Raw genomic sequence first — 18,580 nt, forward strand, 5'->3', positions numbered from 1 at the left:
AGACTCAACGAGTCTCAAAAAGTGTTGTGCCTCGCCCGCCCTCCTCGCCGCAGCCGGGCCCCTCCCATCTCCTGCTATCTCAGCCAGAGACTGATAGTGAAGAAGAATGGCCTGGCATGCCTCCAGCCCCCAGCCCTGGCACCATGCCTGGACAGACTAAGCAAACAAACCTCCCTCCAATAGCATGTGAGCATGAAGCCAGCCACGAGCTAGAATTGCCGGCAGCTGAGCAGGAAGACGAAAAGTGGACAGATCCCCGCTTCTGGAGAATGGAGAGGCGACGTCAGCAAAAGGAAGGGAGGGGCAGGCCTGGATAAGTGCTGAGTCATGGAGCCACACTCCATGGTCTATATAAAGGATCTGCTTTTTGGGCATTCCTTGAGTCAGGCAAAGTCTCATCTGGTTGCTGAAGTCACACCTTGGATTCCTGCCTGCCCTGAGAACTCTGACAGGAGTTGGCAAAGCTGCAGAGGCTTCGTGGCCACGCTTGATACAGACTTCCCAGACCCGTCTGTCAGAGGAGGAATGGGACACGACAAAAAGGATGCAAATGACCCGCTGTCTGCAAGGAAGATAAATCCTTCCATTCCCCACCATTCAGTCAGAGCTGAAGAAGCTTCTTGGATGAGAAGTGAAACGTCTTCAAAGAAAAAACAAAGTCCAGTTGCCTCCTCAAAAATCACCTGTGGGACACTGTTCTATACATTAAGAAGTTCACCACAACCTAAGGAGAGGCATTGAGGTCTCTGATTTAACCCCAATATCCAATACCAATTTTTTTTTGGGGGGGGGGAGAGGAAGCAACCATTTAGAATAAACCACATCTTTATTTGAAGAGCTGGACTTTTATACAATCAGCTGTTTTCTTTACCTAGAATCTTCTCACAGTTTGCATAGGTGTGCCACACAGCTAGACTATGATCCTATTGGGCATCACTTCCCTTGGAAGGAACTTGCTCATTTTTCTGGTGTCCCTTTTGAAAAATGCAAGGATTTGCTATTTTTTTTAAATGTCCAGCACTTGGATTTGAACATATGACCTACCATCATCAACTAGCAATGCCCCACATAACTTTGAAAGCACTAATTGTATGATACTTGATAAGGATGGGTGTATCATACATACACTGGATGTTAATGGTATCAATGCTTAAAGGATGCTCAAGAATGAGGTCCAGAATATAATTTAACCGAGACAGGCTGATTTCAATTTCAAGACTTTTTAGTCATCTGTTTAGAGATCTTCCCTCGTCTCAGATCTGGCCAACCCATAAATTGCCATGGGTTCCTCCAAATTAGGTTTACACAATCTCCGATTTGGTTATGGCAATCAGAGTTTACACTAATGAACAAGGGTGAAAGGAAAACCAGAGGACTATAAAGCAGGCTAAGGAAATAGGAATGTAAACGTCTAATTAATAGAATAGAATAGAATAGAATAGAATAGAATAGAATAGAATAGAACAGAACAGAATTTTTTATTGGCCAAGTGTGATTGGACACACAAGGAATTTGTCTTGGTGCATATGCTCTCAGTGTACATAAAAGAAAAGATACGTTCATCAAGGTACAACATTTACAACACAATATAAACTGTTTCAACTCCTACCCTCAAAACGACGCTATAGAGCACTGCACATCAGAACAACTAGACACAAGAACAGTTTTTTCCCGAAGGCCATCACTCTGCTAAACAAATAATTCCTTCAACACTGTCAAACTATTTACTAAATCTGCACTACTATTAATCTTCTCATCATTCCCATCACCAATCTCTTTCCACTTATGACTGTAACTTTGTTGCTGGCAGTCCTTATGATTTATATTGATATATTGACCATCAATTGTGTTGTAAATGTTGTACCTTGATGAACGTATCTTTTCTTTTATGTACACTGAGAACATCTGCACCAAGACAAATTCCTTGTGTGTCCAATCACACTTGGCCAATAAAAATTCTATTCTATTCTATTCTATTCTATTCTATTCTATTCTATTCTATTCTATTCTATTCTATTCTATTCTATTCTAAAGAATAGGGAGTTGCAAAACAGTTTTCTCAGTTTTTCCTGTGAAAAATGTGTGCCGTTTCATATCTTTTCTCCAGATACACCCAATTTAAACTTTTTTTTCCCCAAACAGTCACACTTTTTGCTGCAAAATTATCCGAACATTTTTTTGTATGTGTCTGTTTTTTCTTAATAATGTAAGTAGGTTTTTCCTCAATGAAGTGATCATTACATCTGTACAGGAAAGCTAAATTGTGTAAGTGCAAAAGCTTTAGATATATCAGGTTTCCTTAAAGTCAGCCACGTACTGTTTAGGTAGAGACCCCAAATGTTTGTAAGAACTTAGTTGGTCTTCTGAAGTTCTCTTTTAAACTTCTTCTGCATCCTTCTAGCAAGTAGACAAATTTCTCCCATTCCCACCTCAATTTATTTCCAATTCCCAGCCACCTCCAGCCCCCGGATATCCTCATTTCATTGAAAAGTCCAGGTCCAGCACCAAGCTTAGAGAAGTGACAATATTTTATTAGTTTGGTGGGAGGGCTGGCAATTGAATTCCATCTCCTGCCTTGTCTTTCTGACGTTGCCTTTTGATTTCGAAAAACCTCAGCTTAAAAACGAACAAGATCTAAATGGTAAACGGAACAGGGCATGACAAGGTATAACTATGAAACACAGAAGAAGACATTCAAGGCAGAAATCCTGACATTCTTTTTTTTTTCCCCCCTCAAAGATGGAGTAGGCCGGTTGTGAAAAGTGAGGGCCTCCCACACTGGCAGATTTTTGAGTCTGGAAATAACTTTCTTCACTAAGTGAACATGAAAAAAAAAAAAAAGAAAGGATCCCATTTATCTCTCCAAGTGGTTCTTAGTCCAGGTGATTTCTATGCCTGTCCAAACTAATTATCCCAGCCTCACCAAAGAGGTGCTAATGTTCGCATTTCCTGGATGTAGTTAAGCATAGGTTTTATCATCATCTGTTAGGGATGTTTCAGTGTGTGTTTTCTGCACACAGCAGGTTTGAATGGTCCTTTCCAAATTTTGATGGTTCTCCAATTTGGCCATCCTCTAGAACGTGTGGATTTCAACTCCCAGAGTTCTCAGCAATGTTAGGCTAGGGCAGGAGTCTGCAAAGTTGGCTCTTTTAAGACTTGTGGACTTCAACTCCCAGAGTTTCTCAGCCAGCAAAGCTGGCTGAGGAACTCTGGGAGTTGAAGTCCACAAGTCTTAAAAGAGCCAACTTTGCAGACCCCTGGGCAAGGGGATTCTGGGGCACCCAGATTGGAGAAGGCTGGATTATGGCTTATGGGGAACCAAGATAAAAGCATCTCTAAAGTTACCTCTTCTAAGTGATCTCAGGAACCCTGGTAGTAAAGGTATCTTCCTTGGTTCAGTTCCAACTCCCCCTCCCCCACCATAGCAAAATGGTTCAGTCCAAAGGCAGCAATAGGACTATTTACTCCACACACCATTCTGTCTAGCAGCTGCTGGGAATTACATTTGGCAGAGATGGCACCAGAGATGGTCCAATTGGCCCCCTACCTTCCCCTATTGGGGATTGCTGAGACGGTTGATCTCAGAAGATACTTTTGCAAAGTGATCAAGACATGTGGCAAATTGCTACTGGAAGAGAAACTTCCCAATGTAAGAAACGAAACAACAACAACCAAGCATATATGCTTATGAGCTTAGCCCTACAATGGAACTTAACTTCCCAGCTTCAGAATTTCTGGGCCGGGAGAAGGATCAGCCTTATGGGCTGTGCTCACACAAGAAGCTTAATTTTGTTCCTGAATTAACCTGGTTTTTTTGGGGGGGGTGTCGGGTGGTGGTGGGGCTTGCGCAAATCACCAAACCGTAAAATGATGAGTCACACAACTTGTTAAGCTACCAAAACGAAATGAAAACCAGCAACTTAAATTCAGCTTAGCATATTGTGTGCATTCAGCTGCTGTTAGGTTTGTAACTGGACTGGTTAACTGAACGGTGTGAACGTAGCCAAAGTCTGTTTCAGCAAACCTGCTTTTTATGCTCTACATAGTGCGAGTGTGGGAGGGGGGGAAGTGGAAGGAACAGATGTGTCTGTGTTGAAAAAGAGCTTCAATCTTTGTATCTTCCCCTCTCCAAACTAGTCAAATAAAGTGCTGATGGATGCTATCTTCTCCCAATCTACTCAGCCTTTAGCTGGCTTTCCAATAAATTAGGTGCAAGGAGTGAAGAGTTCAGTGTAGTAAAGAAGCAGAAGATAAACAGAGATAGAAAAAGGCAAGCAAGTGAAGATGGAATCCGGTTTCTATGCCAGAGGCAAGCTAGTTTAGCAATGGGAAATTCTAGCGTGCAATGGTAACCCTTGTCTGACAGGTATGGTGGAAGTGTTCCATTTTTTTCAACAGAATCCTGCAACGTGGAGTCACAAATGTGTGCCATGGAATATGTAGGGTCTGCTGCTTTGTGGAAAACCACGTGATGAGTGTCTCTAGGGGCTTGGTGGTGACGTGTTTGAGTTATGGGCTGTCATTTTAACATTAGATTTGGCCCCAGGTGAGTTAGGAAGATGCACGTGTGAAAGTCGCACAATGAGCACTGGTTACTGACTGGAGCCTACAGGTTATAAGGGTGTATGGTGTGACATTTGGTGCCCCCATAACTGCATGATGATTCTGTAGGTTCAACGGTTTCTCTCCACAACATGGCAGTTTACCCATTGAGATGAGTTGGCTTAAAATACAAGAGTTGAAACCTGATGCTGGCAGCTTGGTGGGAATGCCTCGGTTCACACAACATGCTGAACTAGATGACTGAATTAACCAATGCGGTTGGGTTTCCACAGTACATCAAATCTGAAAACCAACCAAATCGGATGTCTTTGCCCAACATGCTAAGCCCTAAAAAAAAACCAAAAAAAAAAAACCCACGACGCAAGATTAAAAGGAATCAAGCCGAGTGCTTCAGCAAAGGTAGCCCCTAGGTTTGTAAGAAAGCTGGTTAAGCATGTTGTGTGAACGCCAACCATGGCGCGTGTGTTGATACAGGCATTTTAGACTTGGAGAAGTGAAATTGAAGAAGTGGGAGAAATGGCAAGAAGTAGGCTAGTAGCAGTAGCTAGAAAGCCCAGAAAGTATGAAGCAGGATGGCAAATGGAAGAACAAAAAGAAGGCGGATGAGGTGGTAGGAGCGAAGCTCAGACGGGGCACAGAAAAAGAGAAGGGCTCTTGAGTGGAAAACACCCTCCTCCTGTTCTACATGCCAACCCCTCCATCCACATGGTCATGCCCACCACCCCGGTCATGCCACAAGCCCCAGCCCCAAGGAACTCAGTTCATCTCTTCAAAGAATTTGTATGTGGGGTTTTCATAGCCATGGTTTTGCATTTTGTTCAACTGCCGCTCCTCCGGGCTAACCATGGGATCCACCTGCCGGAAGGGGAACAAAACAAAACAAAACAAAAAGAAAAGAAAAGAAAAGAGAGTTAATTATTTGTACCCTAGTTGTAACCTTTATTTATTTGTTTATTTATTTACACCCTTATTTGTACCCTATCTCCCTAGGGACTCAGGGCGGTTCACAGCCAAATAAAAATATACATATAAATACAAGATAAAACATTTATATCCTTATTTGTACCCTATGACTATCATTAGGTGTTGAAGTGTTGTATCTTGATGAAGGTATCTTGTCTTTTTATGTACACTGAGAGCATATGCACCAAGACAAATTCCTTGTGTGTCCAATCACACTTGGCCAATAAAAAAATCTATTCTATTCTATTCTATTCTATTCTATTCTATTCTATTCTATTCTATTCTATTCTATTCTATTCTATTCTATTCTATTCTATTAAAGTCATGCAATGGGCCTCCATCGAGCTTCTACCAACATGCCTGGAGCTTGGAATGTTGATCAATAGAGTTCTTAAGGATATGAATTGAATTGAATACTTTCTTTGGTCAAGTGCGATTTCTTTAGCCAAGGAATTTGTCTTTCGTGCAAAAACTCTCTGTGTATATGCAAAGCAATAAAATAATGATATCATCATCACCACCATCACCATCTGGAGTGGTGCGGTGGCCTAGAGGTGGTGCTCTCGCCTCACAATCAGGAGGCTTGTGAGTTCGATCCTAGGTAGAGGCAAATATTTCTCTCTCTGGGCACACTGAGAATATATCTGCTGCACAAAACTCCTCATTGGTGACAGGAAAGGCATCAGGCCATTAAAACATTCTGCTAGCTCCATTCAATTGCCCCGACTCCATCCCGCAAGGGATTATGGGGTCATTAAAAGATGATGATGATCATCATCATATGCCAATACCATCTGCCAGGCACAAACAACCAGATCCTCATGCAGAGGTTTCAAGCTAACTACTTTATTATACTCTGACTATAATACAGGAATCTCCCTGGACTGCCAGCCTTTGCCTTAAGGCAGGGGTGTCCAAACTTGGCAACTTTAAGATTTGTGGACTTCAAATCCCAGAATTCCTCAGCCAGCAAAGCTGAATTGAAGTCCACAAGTCTTAAAATTGCCAAGTTTGGACACCATTGCCTGAAGGGGAAGTCAGTTCTGGATCTCTTATACCTGTGTGGGGATTGGAGGCTAATTCCTCACTTGAGACCTCCTTGTTCCCCAAGACCCCATGGGCCTCTGTGGCTCAGACTGGTAAGACAGTCTGTTATTAAACACAGCTGCTTGCAATTACTGCAGGTTCAAGCCCCACCAGGCCCAAGGTTGACTCAGCCTTCCATCCTTTAGGTAGGTAAAATGAGGACCCAGATTGTTGGGGGCAATAAGTTGATTTTGTATATAATATACAAATGGATGAAGACTATTGCTTGACATAGTGTAAGCCGCCCTGAGTCTTCGGAGAAGGGCGGGATATAAATGCAAAAAAAAATAATAAAAAGACCAGCCCAGTCAATTTCCCCAATTCCCAGAAATGCTTTTCATGGGCCGTATCTAAGCTTGCGTTCCTTTCTTGTTGATGTCATTTAATGGAATCACTTCTGCTGTGTGTCTGCAGAACAATGCACCAAGAAGAAAGCTACCATAGCCGCAGCTCTAAGGGAGCCGCCATGTGCTTTCTATCCCTGCAATGCATCAGAACAGCAGACAATGCTCTTTGCCCCCTCCCCCCCCATAGATAAACAGAGTGGAGGAAACTTGGTGTGGGTGAAAGCATTCAAAAACTTTTACGAAGTCTCGGATTCTTCTCAAAAATCTGCAATCCATGAAATTTGCCCGGACCCCAAAAACAGATAGCTTATTTCCCCCCCGCCCCAAAGGTACCTCAACAATGCCATGACTGATGGTCCCATATGGCTTTCGGCGAACCATCAGGAGGCTGATGATAATCACCATGGCAACAGCTACTGCTACGATGAGGAGACCAATCAGGGCCCCTCGGTTGATGGTTACCAAGGTGTCAGGCTCCTGTAGAAAAACAGAGTCAAACGTGATTTTAGGACAATTCTCATGTTTGCTAAAGAAGACACCATATACATCTACAATGGTGAAGGGTGATGGAAGAAAAGCCTTCTTTAAAAGAACAGACTTTTGGCAAAAGACGCATATGCGGTAATGGATGCTATCCAGGGGTGGGCTTCAAAACCTTTAGCAAGGGGTTCTCTGCCCGGTTGCTGGGTGGGCGTGGCCATGGTGGGCATGGCCTAGTTGGCCTCCTGCACCATATTGGAGGTATGTGTGGTGTTTTTGCCATCCCTGGGCTCCAGAGGCTTTCCTCAAGCCTCTGGGAGGGCGAAAACAGCCTTCCCAGGCTTCGGAAGCCCTCTGGTTCTGGCCTTCCCGAACTTCCAGTAGGCCTGTTTTTCACCTTCCCCGAGCCTCCGTGCATGCCCTGCACTTAACTGCATCCAAAACGGACCGTGTGGGGCAGTGGTGGGTTTCAAAATTTTTTACTACCAGTTCTGTGGGTGTGGCTTGGTGGGCGTGGCATGGCTTGGTGGGTGTGGCAGGATACTGTAAAATCTCCATTCCCACCCCACTCCTGGGGAAAGGATATTGCAAAATCCCCATTTCCTCCCCATCAGCTGGGATTCAGGAGACAGAGAATAAATGGGGGAAAGGCCAGTCAGAATGTTTACTACCGGTTCTCCGAACTACTCAAAATTTCCGCTACAGGTTCTCCAGAACTGGTCAGAACCTGCTGAAACCCACCTCTGGTGTGGGGACTCTGGGAAAGGGGCAGTGGTGGGATTCAACCAGTTCGCACCACTGAGCAGTTTGGCAAACTGGTTGTTGGAAGAAATCATTAGGACAGAGAACCGGTTGTTAAATTACTTGAATCTCACCACTGGGAGGGGGAGGTGGGCGGGGCCAGTCAAGAGATTTAGGGGTTCTCCGAACTGCACAGAATCTTAGCTAGAGGTTCTCCCGAACCCCTGCGAACCCCCAGCAGCCCCACCCCTGATGCTATCCCTGTTTGATATAGCTGACACCACCAGAGATATTGAAATTTGAGTTCAAAACCCAGTGCAGAGGTTAAAGAATTCTGTCCAACGTTACCATACAGATTGTCTAAATTAGGGGTGTCAGGCATGCTGGCTGGGGAATTCTGGGAGTTGAAGTCCACAAGTCTTAAAGTTGCCAAGGTTGGACAACTCTAGTCTAAACCATGACGTGCAACTTTGAACATCATCGGTCCCTCTAGACGTCTAAACATCTGCAACTAAATACATTTGGCAGATAATTCAGTCCCCCCTTCAACGTTTGCCTTGGTAACAAAATATTGCTTTTGGAGCACAGGATGGGAGGGGGGTGCAATGGAGTGGGGTGACTTGGTCCTGTTATATTACGGGAAGAGATCTGAATCCCTTGAAAGAAATAAAAGAACAGATGTGTGCTTACGGCTAGAGTGTTCAATCGACCATAAAAGAGCCACAAAGACTGATTAAGTGACAAATTGGGTTGTCAAATCTGAAGCTGAAAGTTGCCACAAAATGATGTTTAAGTGAAAAGTTATCTTAAAAAAATATTTTTTCTTCTGGATGAAGACCAACTGTTACATATAAGTTGGGTTGACAAAATCAGAAATGAGGAGGTGATAAGCCGCCTGGGAAAGCCAAGGGAAATCATCAAAAACATAAGAAAGAGAAAATTAGAATATTTTGGATGTGTGATACAACACCCAGAAAAATACGGCATCCTTCACTTAATCCTCCAGGGAAAGACTGAAGGCAAACGAGGTCCAGGCAGAAGAACATCATCATGGCTTCAAAATCTAAGGGACTAGTTTGGACAAAACTCAACAGCATTTTTTTGTGTGGCTGTTGAGAAAAATCGCCAACGTGATCGCCAGTATCTGATGATGGATATGGCAGAAGAAGAAGAAGAAGAAGAAGAAGAAGAAGAAGAAGAAGAAGAAGAAGAAGAAGAAGATCAACTCCATTTCAATGGCTCTACCATAATTTTTCTGCTTAAGCGCAAAGTTTAGAACCAGAATATCAAGTTGGAACCATCTTTCTCCCATTGCAACATCCCAATAGTCATGTGATCAAAATTCGGACGCTTGGCCATTGGCGTGTACTTATGACAGTTGCAGAGTCCCAGGGTCATGTGATCACCTTTTGCAAACTTTTGACAAGTGAAGTCAGTGGGAAAGCTAGATTCACTTAACAACTGGGCAAGCAAGGTTGTAAAATGGGGCAAAACTCACTTTACAACTGTTAGCAATGGAAATGCTGGGGTCAACTGGTCGCAAGTCACCTGTACCACATATGGCTTGGGGAAAAGCCTCCTTGCTGCTGTGCCTATTGACCATCTTTGGAGGGCTGAGGTGGCGCAGTGGTTAGAATGTAGCACTACAGGCTACTGCTAGCTGCAGTTCGGCAGTTCAAATCTCACCCGCTTGAGGTTGACTCAGCCTTCCATCCTTCCAAGGTGGGTAAAATGAGGACCCAGATTGTTGGGGGCAGGGGTAAAATGCTCCTGGTTTGGACCGGATTGGCCAATCCGGTAGCGATGGTGGCGGGTGGTTCGGAGAACCTGTAGCAAAAATCCCTGCCCCTGCACCCCCGTCCATGCTCACCCAATTGCCTGGTCTCTCACTTGCCCGCATGCTGCTTCTTTCCAGCTCACTTGCTTTTCCTGCCCGAATGGTAGGAATAGGTTGTAAAAAAATGCTTTTAAAAGGTTAAAAAAAAGGCTCTGACGATCACAGCTGAGCCACACGATCATCAGAGTCTTTTTTTTACTTTTAAAAGCATTTTTAACAACCTATTCCGCCCAACAGGTTGTAAAAAAAATGCTTTTAAAAGTGAAAAAAAAAGATTGTGTGCCACTACCCCCACCATCACCCCGCGCTGTTCTACTTACCCCAGGCTTCCTTTTAGTGGGCACTGTGCATGCTCACGGGCAGCACGCATTTGGTGTGCGGTGCACATGCGCAGCCAGCGAACCAGTAGTAAACTGGTTCAGATTTCACCACTGGTTGGGGGCAATGTGCTGACTCTGTAAACTGCTTAGAGTGGGCTGTAAAAGCACTATGAAGCGGTATATAAGTCTAAGTGCTATTGCTATTGCTATCTTAGAGGGTCTCTATTTTGCTCGCTAAGTCACACACAAAAAAGTGTCACTGGGCAGAGGTTTGTCCAAGCACAACCACACAACATTTTAAAGGCCCTTTTTTTTGGTCAGATTTTACCTGCTTGTTCCTGAATTTTTTTTTTTTTTCAGCTGGTGGTATTAAAATCGCATGCATTCGAATTGTTATTACAAACTGCCTGGAGGAACTGAAGGCAACTGTATACGTGTGCTAAAATGAAATATAAAAAACCCCAGAAACTGGTTTTATATTGGGTGGAGGCCACATGTTAATCTTTGGGGAGAGGGGATGTGGGGAATTTCTTTCAACCGCCACTTCGAACTCCCAGGAGTTCTACAATTTTAGTTTTGGGTGGTCTGGTTTGCTTCTAAACTTGGCATGGCTCAACCACTTGGATCCTGCCAATGAAGCCTAGAAACAAGACTACCATTTCCATCAAGGCTAGAGAAGAAGGGAGGAAAAGTCACAAACCGAGTTTCTTCAATCTGGTAACTTCCAGATAGTCCAACCTAATAACCTCAGTCTCAAAGGTGCTTTTTTCAGGAAACCATTGGATTTCCTTGTTTTTTCTTTTGAAGATGTTTAGCTTCTCTGTTGTGGTCCACCAGCAGCCTGTGGAGCTGGCAATGGAATCAGATGTGATGAGGCTAAGGAAGAACATGAGCCAGGCCTGGACGCTGGGGAAGGCCTGGATGAGGGCTCTGCATCGGAGGCAGAGATGGGGCCAGGGCCATTGGGGAGAGATGTGCGGACTCCAGAGCCTGACAGTTGTGAGGCAGAGGAACAGGAGGATCCTGTTCCTAATGTACACATGAAAAGAGCTGCCAGAAGGCAAGAGCAGCTAAAGCAAAGAGGACAACTCGGGAGTAAGGCCAAGAGATGATTGGCCCCTCCCATAAGGCTTCAAAGACCAGCAACGGTGTTTGGGCTCTTTGCCAGAAAACAACGTTGATAGCATTTGTTTCTTATTGGCATCTTCTGCTTTTGAACTTTTGCCAAGAAAGGCCTTTGGCAGTTTGCTTAATTAGACCAAGGTTGGTGATAAGACTGAAGAATTGTGTTGGGAAGAATTTGCTTTGATTTAGTTTGGACTACGCTGAGAATGAGTTAATTCTCAGCTGTTCTAATAAAGTTTGTTTTTAAACTGACTGAGTTTACTACTACCTACTTGGGCCTGGGTCACAACATTCTCATCCATGAAGCCTCTTCAGATGAGAAGCGAAAGGTCTTCAAAAAAAACAAACAAACCCCAAGAAAGTCCACTTGCCTCCTGAAAAAGCACCTTTGGGACAACTGTGATCTGGATGACTGAGAATCTCTACAGACTCATAACCTCAGCCAACATGGTCACTGCCTACGGGGACCAAGAATTAAAGTCCAAGAAAGTATGAGGTACAGAATGCTTTAGAGGAGGGGTCTCCAACCTTGGCAACTTTAAGTCTGGAGGACTTCAAGTCCCAGAATTCCCCAGCCAGCAAACCTTCAGTCCGCACAATCTTAAAGCTGTTGAAGTTGAGAACTATTGGTCTGTAGCAAAGGTAGACAGCTTATTTTGGCCCAGCCCTGCCTGGCCTGTGAGAACCATCCATTACCCCTTCTTGTGGGAATAATTAACCCCATTTGGAGTCCTCCCCGCAAAGTGGTTCTATGGATGCTTTAAGGCTCTCCAAGACCCAAATCAGTTGTTTTGCTCTGAAGATCCCAACCCTACAGTGAATTAAACAGAAATGCGATATTTCAGCCTTACTTCATCTTGCTCTATAGATTCAGCTGGCTTTATTAATAATTATTAATTATTATTAAGTATTAACTTTATTAATATTTATTTATTAATACTTGATAGTTACAGGAATACAGTTCAATGTTGAATATTGAATTCATCAACACTGAACCACTTTATAAAACTCTAATAAGACCACACCTGGAATACTGCAACCAATTTTGGTCACCATATTGCAAAAAAAGATGTTGAGACTTTAGAAAAAGTGCAGAGAAGAGCAACTAGGAGGATGAAAGGCCTGGAGACTAAAACATATGCAGAACGGCTGCAGGATTTGGGTTTGGCTAGTCTAGAGAAAAGAAGAATTAGGGATGACATGATAGCAGTGTTCTAGCATTTGAGGGGTTCTGTTCAAAGAATAATTTGACCCCCTTTTCAAAGAAATTGTGGGCGCTCCATCATTGGAGGTTTTTAAAAAGAGACTAGCCAGTCACTTATCTGAAATGATATAAGTTCTCCTGCTTGAGCAGGGCGCTGAATTAGAAGACCTCCAAAGTCTTCCAGCTCTATTCTATTCTTCTATCCTATTGCTGTCTTACAAACTTTTACACTGGTTTGTTTCCATCTATTTAATCTGATCCTCAACCATCTGAATTCCGAAATGGCTACTAAGGGTGGCTTGCTACATCGGTTCTCACCTGTGACAAGAACTTATGATTTATTCATAAAGCTGTGGTCGGCATAAAGCCCGAGGAATCTGCGCACAAAAGGCAACTGCTTATTTTTAAGGAGAAAGGGATTAGCAACTATTACGACAAGCATTGCCAAGTTCAGGAGTAATTGAAGTAAGCTTTTGATCCCTGCGGCATTTGTTAAATATTCACGGCAGATAGAGAACAGGGTTTCTTCTTAGGCCCCAGGACACTGTTACAAACAATCTGCCTTCGTCTGTTCAGTTGTGTACGATTTTCAGAGACTTTAGAGATTACAAATAATGCTTACGTTAATATTTCCACTTGAGGCATCTGTAATTCAGACGTAAAATGCTGCGTGGGTCTGAAGGCATATTGGAGTTCTGAAAACACTGTTTTTCATGCCCATTTTAATGTTTGGCATTTTAGCTTGTTGAAAGCAACCTCCAATCTCACAAACACTCACCAAAGTAGCAAAGCTTGGAGGTTTTCTGTTTTGTTTTTGTCTCTCTGGATTTTGCAAAGAAGAAAGCTGTGATTGCAGCTTCTAATGTTTGTTTTTCATAGAGACAAGTGGTTTCTACCTCTTATTTCTTCTCCCCATTCCCCATCGTCCTTACGGGTCCACAAATCAGAAGAACTACTAACTCTTCTGACACAATTAAAAGAAAATCATAAGCAATGAAGTGGAATGGGATATGAAGCAGAGAGGATCACAGGCATGGAAAGAATAATGGTTTTTTTGGTTTTTTTTTAAAGATGAAATCTCCCTAGGATAAATTTCCTTGTGGAGGGAATTTTAAGATGCAAACCAGTTTTCTTTGTTTGCGGTTGAATAACCCAATGCCAGTGATTATTGGGGGGTTAGGCTGGGGGGAGAGAAGCTGAATTAACGATCAATCAGCAGAAGACCAAATATAGACAGTGTTACATTACAACAGATGTACGCAGGACACAAAATCAACTGCCACTAATGGGGATCTGGAATTAAGCGTGCAACCGAGGGAATAGTAAAGATCTTTAGACAAAGCACACATAACAATTTGATGAGCCAAAGATCTCTTCTCTTGTCCACCATTTTTAATCCCAGATGAAGGAAAGATGATCTCTTCAGAACATGATTACAAGAATCAGTCCCTGGTAAATACGAGGCAATTATGAAAAGGCTAACGGGCAGCGGGATGTACTTAATTCCTTGGGTTCAAGCAAATAACTCCCTTGACATCTATGGGTGAGGCCCATGGCTTTCTATAGGGATGAGCCATGTTTTGGCACTACTGCCTGGTCTATGTCTATTTGTATATAATATACAAATAGGATGAAGACTATTGCTTAACACAGTGTAAGCCGCCCTGAGTCTTCGGAGAAGGGCGGGGTATAAATGTAAATAAATAAAATAAATAATAAATAAATATGTGTATATGGTATGTCTAGTCTAGAGAAAAGAAGGACTAGGGGGTGACACTATAGCAATGTTTGAATATTAGGGGTTGCCTCATAGACGAGGGGGTCAACCTATTCTCCAAAGAACCAAAAGGCAAATCAAGAAACAATGGATGGAAATTAATCCATTAGAGGAGATTAGAGGACTGGAGGCTAAAACATATGAAGAACGGTTGCAGGAACTGGGTATGTCTAGTTTAATAAAAAGAAGGACTAGGGGAGACATGATAGCAGTGTTCCAATATTTCAGGGATTGCCACAAAGAAGAGGGAGTCAAACTATTTGCCAAAGCACCTGAGGGCAGGACAAGAAGCAATGGGTGGAAACTGATCAAGGAAAGAATCAACTTAGAACTAAGGAGAAATTTCCTGGCAGTTAGAACAATTAATAAATGGAACAACTTGCCTGCAGAAGCTGTAAATGCCCCAACACTGGAAATTTTTAAGAAGATGTTGGATAACTATCTGTCTGAAGAGGTGTAGAGTTCCCTGCCTAAGCAGGGGGTTGGACTAGAAGGCCTCCAAGGTCCCTTCCAACTCTGTTGTTATTATTATTATTATAATCAAGGAGAGAACTAGCCTAGAACGGAGGAGAAATTTCCTGATAGTGAGAACAATTAAACAAAGAATGGTTTGCCTTCAGAAGTTGAGTGCTCCATCACTGAAGGCCTTTAAGAAGAGACTGGACAGCCACTTGTCTGGAATGGTATAGGGCAGTGGTGAAATCCAAATTTTTTAACTACCGGTTCTGTGGACGTGGCTTGGTGAGTGTGGTGTGGCTGGGTGGGCGTGGCTTGGTGGGCATGGCAGGGGAAGGGTACTGCAAAATCTCCATTCCCTCCCCACTCCTGGGGGAAAGATATTGCAAAATCTCCATTCCCACCAGACTCCTGGGGGAAGGGTGTTGCAAAATCTCCAAAGGTGGTATTTGCCGGTTCTCTGAACTACTAAAAATTTCCACTGCCAGTTCTCCAAACCGCTCAAAATTTCCGCTACCAGTTCTCCAGGACCTGTCAGAACCTGCTGGATTTCACCCCTGGTATAGGGTCTCCTGGTCAAACAGGGGGCTAGATTAGAAGACCTCCAGACTCTCTTCCAACTCTGTAATTATTCTGTTATTCTATTTACTCTACGCTTTCAGTATCATAAGTTGGCGGGCCACCCACAACTATTGATGGAGGTCAAGACATCCATCAAAGATAAGATACAACTACTACTGATTGTATATTTACTCTAGTTTTAGAAAGAGTATTTTATTCAATTTCAGCTGATGAAAACAAAAACACAATCACGCTTATATCTTTACTGGGTGACTTTCTTCTGAGCACTGGCCATTATCAGACCAAGGATGTGATGTTAAATAAGCATTTGATCGTATCCATCTGGCTTCTTCTTTTTTCTCAAGTTTTCCCCCCCGAAGCTGCTCCTGCTTCTTCTGCTACTGTAATTAATTCCTCCATTTAAAACCGACTTTGTCACTTGATTGATTACAACCTCTCCAAATCTCATGCCCTCCAGACATGTGGGTCTTCAGCTACACAAAACCAAGCCGCCTGGGAATTTCTAGGCTTTGGATGTTCAACATTGCTGGAAGGCACCAAAGATGGGGAAGCCTGATCTAATATATTTGCGAGCTGTTTTGAGAAGGCTCCAAATGTGCATACGGATATGAAAATCTATTTTCTCTGCCTTTTGCAACTCAGCTTTGAAGCCTTGAAGCTTTTCCTGGAGCTATTAACTCCCCAGTTCTACTCTAGCTATACTTTCTCTAATGGCTGTGCAAGCAAGATTTTGAAGCCTTATATATATTTACTAGATTTAAGCATCGCCTTTCTACTGTAAGCACTCAAGATAATTAAAACTGATGGCTTCAAACTGCTCCTGTTTACTTCCAATTCAGCCAAGTGTACTGTAGAGCTTGACATGAAAGTCACCCATATTTGTATCTCCCAATACCTACAATTGTTGTTTAGATGTAAGACCAATTATAAACCATCCATTAAGATAGATGCAAAAAAACCAAACAAACCATGCACGAATATAGCCACAACTTGACAAATTTGAGCTTGCTTGACTTCTTCAAAGGCCGTTTTAAAGAAAACGTTGGAGCGACTAAATAGAATTTTAAAAATGTGTCCCTTAGGGGAAAAAAAATTAAAGCTATTGCCCGTGTGGGGAAAAATCCTCAAAGAATTGAAATACTATCAGTTGAAACATAATAAAATGCCTAATAAGGTTGGGCCAAGAAAGAAAAAAGAAAATATAATCTAGATAAGAGGTATAAAAGCCAAGGAGAAAAATGTTAAAAGGATTGCATTAGAAGCAGGAAGTTTGCCAGACATAATGGTTTGGGTCATTAGACCATCAAGATGTAAAAAAAAGCACTTAGGGAAGACAGAAATATTATTGAGAAGTTAAATGACTGCTTTGCATCGGCCCAAGACAAAGGCAAGGTTGGCAAAATAGATCCAAATTGTTCTCCACCGAGGCAATAAATCTGAAGAAGTGACACAAACGGAATCATCTTTAGAGGACACTTTAGAACAAACAGATAGATTAAACTCATAAATCACCTGCAGCAGATGGAATTCTCCCAAGAGCCCTGAAGTAACACATAATATGAGCTCGCTGTAACAATAACACCCAATTCAAGAAAAGCGGTTGTGCCTTGCTGTCTGAGAAAAGGAAGAAGCAAAAAACAAAACAAAACCCAACAACAACAACAACCCTACAACTCAGAATTATTACACGGTTGAACAGGGATCACACAAGAACCTGCCAAAGAGATGCTAGGCACTGCCGTTCAATCTACTTTTGAGAAGAAGAAGGAGAAGGAGAAGGAGAAGAAGGAGAAGAAGAAGGAGAAGGAGAAGGAGGAGAAAGAGAAGAAGAAGGAGAAGGAGAAGAAGGAGAAGGAGAAGGAGAAGGAGAAGAAGAGGAAGAAGATCTGAAATGAACCAAAGTAGCAAATTCCCAGTCAAAAGCTGGTAATGTCAAATATCTGTTTGGCCTGTAAATCTGCACAGATCCTTTTGGCCTTTTCCAGATGCTACAAGCTTTAATTGGTGTACCTTTGAAAACCCCAGGCACCTGAAACCAATGTCATTGATAAAGACTGGCAGCAGTGGGACTTACTACGTGATCTCTCTCATCTGTATAGGATGCTACTATGAACGCAGCCAAAAAGGAAATGATGTGTAGGGCTAGTGGCCGAGGGGGACTAAGTTGAGGCCTGGTTATTTAAAATATACAGCTGTAAGCAAAGCAATTCCTTCAAGCCACCCTCTACGGGTATAGCAAGTTGTAGCCAAGTCTTTTTCAAGGCAAGCTGGATTCCTGTAGATTTCATGGACCTGTCTGTATAGTTCTGTATAGTTCATCAACAGCACTGATGATGTTACCTAGTTAGGTAATGAAACACCTACAAGAAAACCACCAAGCTCAGAGACCATCAAGAATCCCACAGTTCAATCCTGAGCTACAAATATTATCTTCTATCGGTATAGCTCTCTTGACGACAATATAGAAGAGTTTGGCACTGCCTTTTTCTAGGATGTTTTCTCAATCCTCAGGCTAGTCTACACACTGATGGCATTTTCTCGTTGTCTCCACCCAAGTATGAACCAGATCCCATTCGGATTAGTGTCCAAGATCAGCTAGGACTGTTTAGGTGCTGCAGTCAAACTGCCATTTGCATGCTTGTTATGAAGTCTAATCAGATGTGAATGAATGTGTGAGATGTGTCTCTATACCAGAGGTGGAATTCAGCCAGTTCGGGTGAGCCGGTAGCGGAAATCACCATGGCTCTATACTGTCCTATTTAGGCACGTTTTTGAGGTTGGGCGCATGTGTGGAAGGCACGCACACAAGCAAAATGCATGCGCGGAAGGCTGGGTGCGTGCACGAAGGTGGCACGTGAGAGCGAAGTGAGTGCACCGGTAGGTAAATTATGTAAATCCCACCTCTGCTCCATACAGAATTATTTCCGGAATGGAGGTTCTGAATCTAAACATCCTTTTTTCCCTTCATAATATGAGGATACAATGCAGGGGTGAAGTGCTCCCGATTCGGACTGGATTACCTAATCTGGTAGCGATGGCGGCAGGTGATTGGGAGAACTGGTAGCAAAAATCCTGGCCCCACCCCCATGCCCAGCTGAG

At 43.0% G+C, this 18,580-nt stretch overlaps 1 protein-coding gene across 2 annotated transcripts in view; it reads right to left on the reverse strand.

The window, feature by feature from the left end:
- Positions 1 to 2,509: 2,509 nt before the first annotated feature.
- Positions 2,510 to 18,580, reverse strand: part of APLP1 (amyloid beta precursor like protein 1) — a 58,892-nt gene continuing 42,821 nt past the window's right edge. For both annotated transcript variants that reach the window (XM_058196198.1, XM_058196197.1), the window contains 2 exons: positions 7,293 to 7,436; positions 2,510 to 5,418 (listed from right to left, as the gene is read on the reverse strand). In XM_058196198.1, coding sequence (XP_058052181.1) covers positions 5,320 to 5,418; positions 7,293 to 7,436 — 243 coding nt within the window. In that variant the 3' untranslated portion in view covers positions 2,510 to 5,319. The remainder of the gene's footprint in view (positions 5,419 to 7,292; positions 7,437 to 18,580) is intronic.

This window comes from Ahaetulla prasina, chromosome 10, assembly GCF_028640845.1.
Source record: "Ahaetulla prasina isolate Xishuangbanna chromosome 10, ASM2864084v1, whole genome shotgun sequence".
NCBI lineage: Eukaryota > Metazoa > Chordata > Lepidosauria > Squamata > Colubridae > Ahaetulla > Ahaetulla prasina.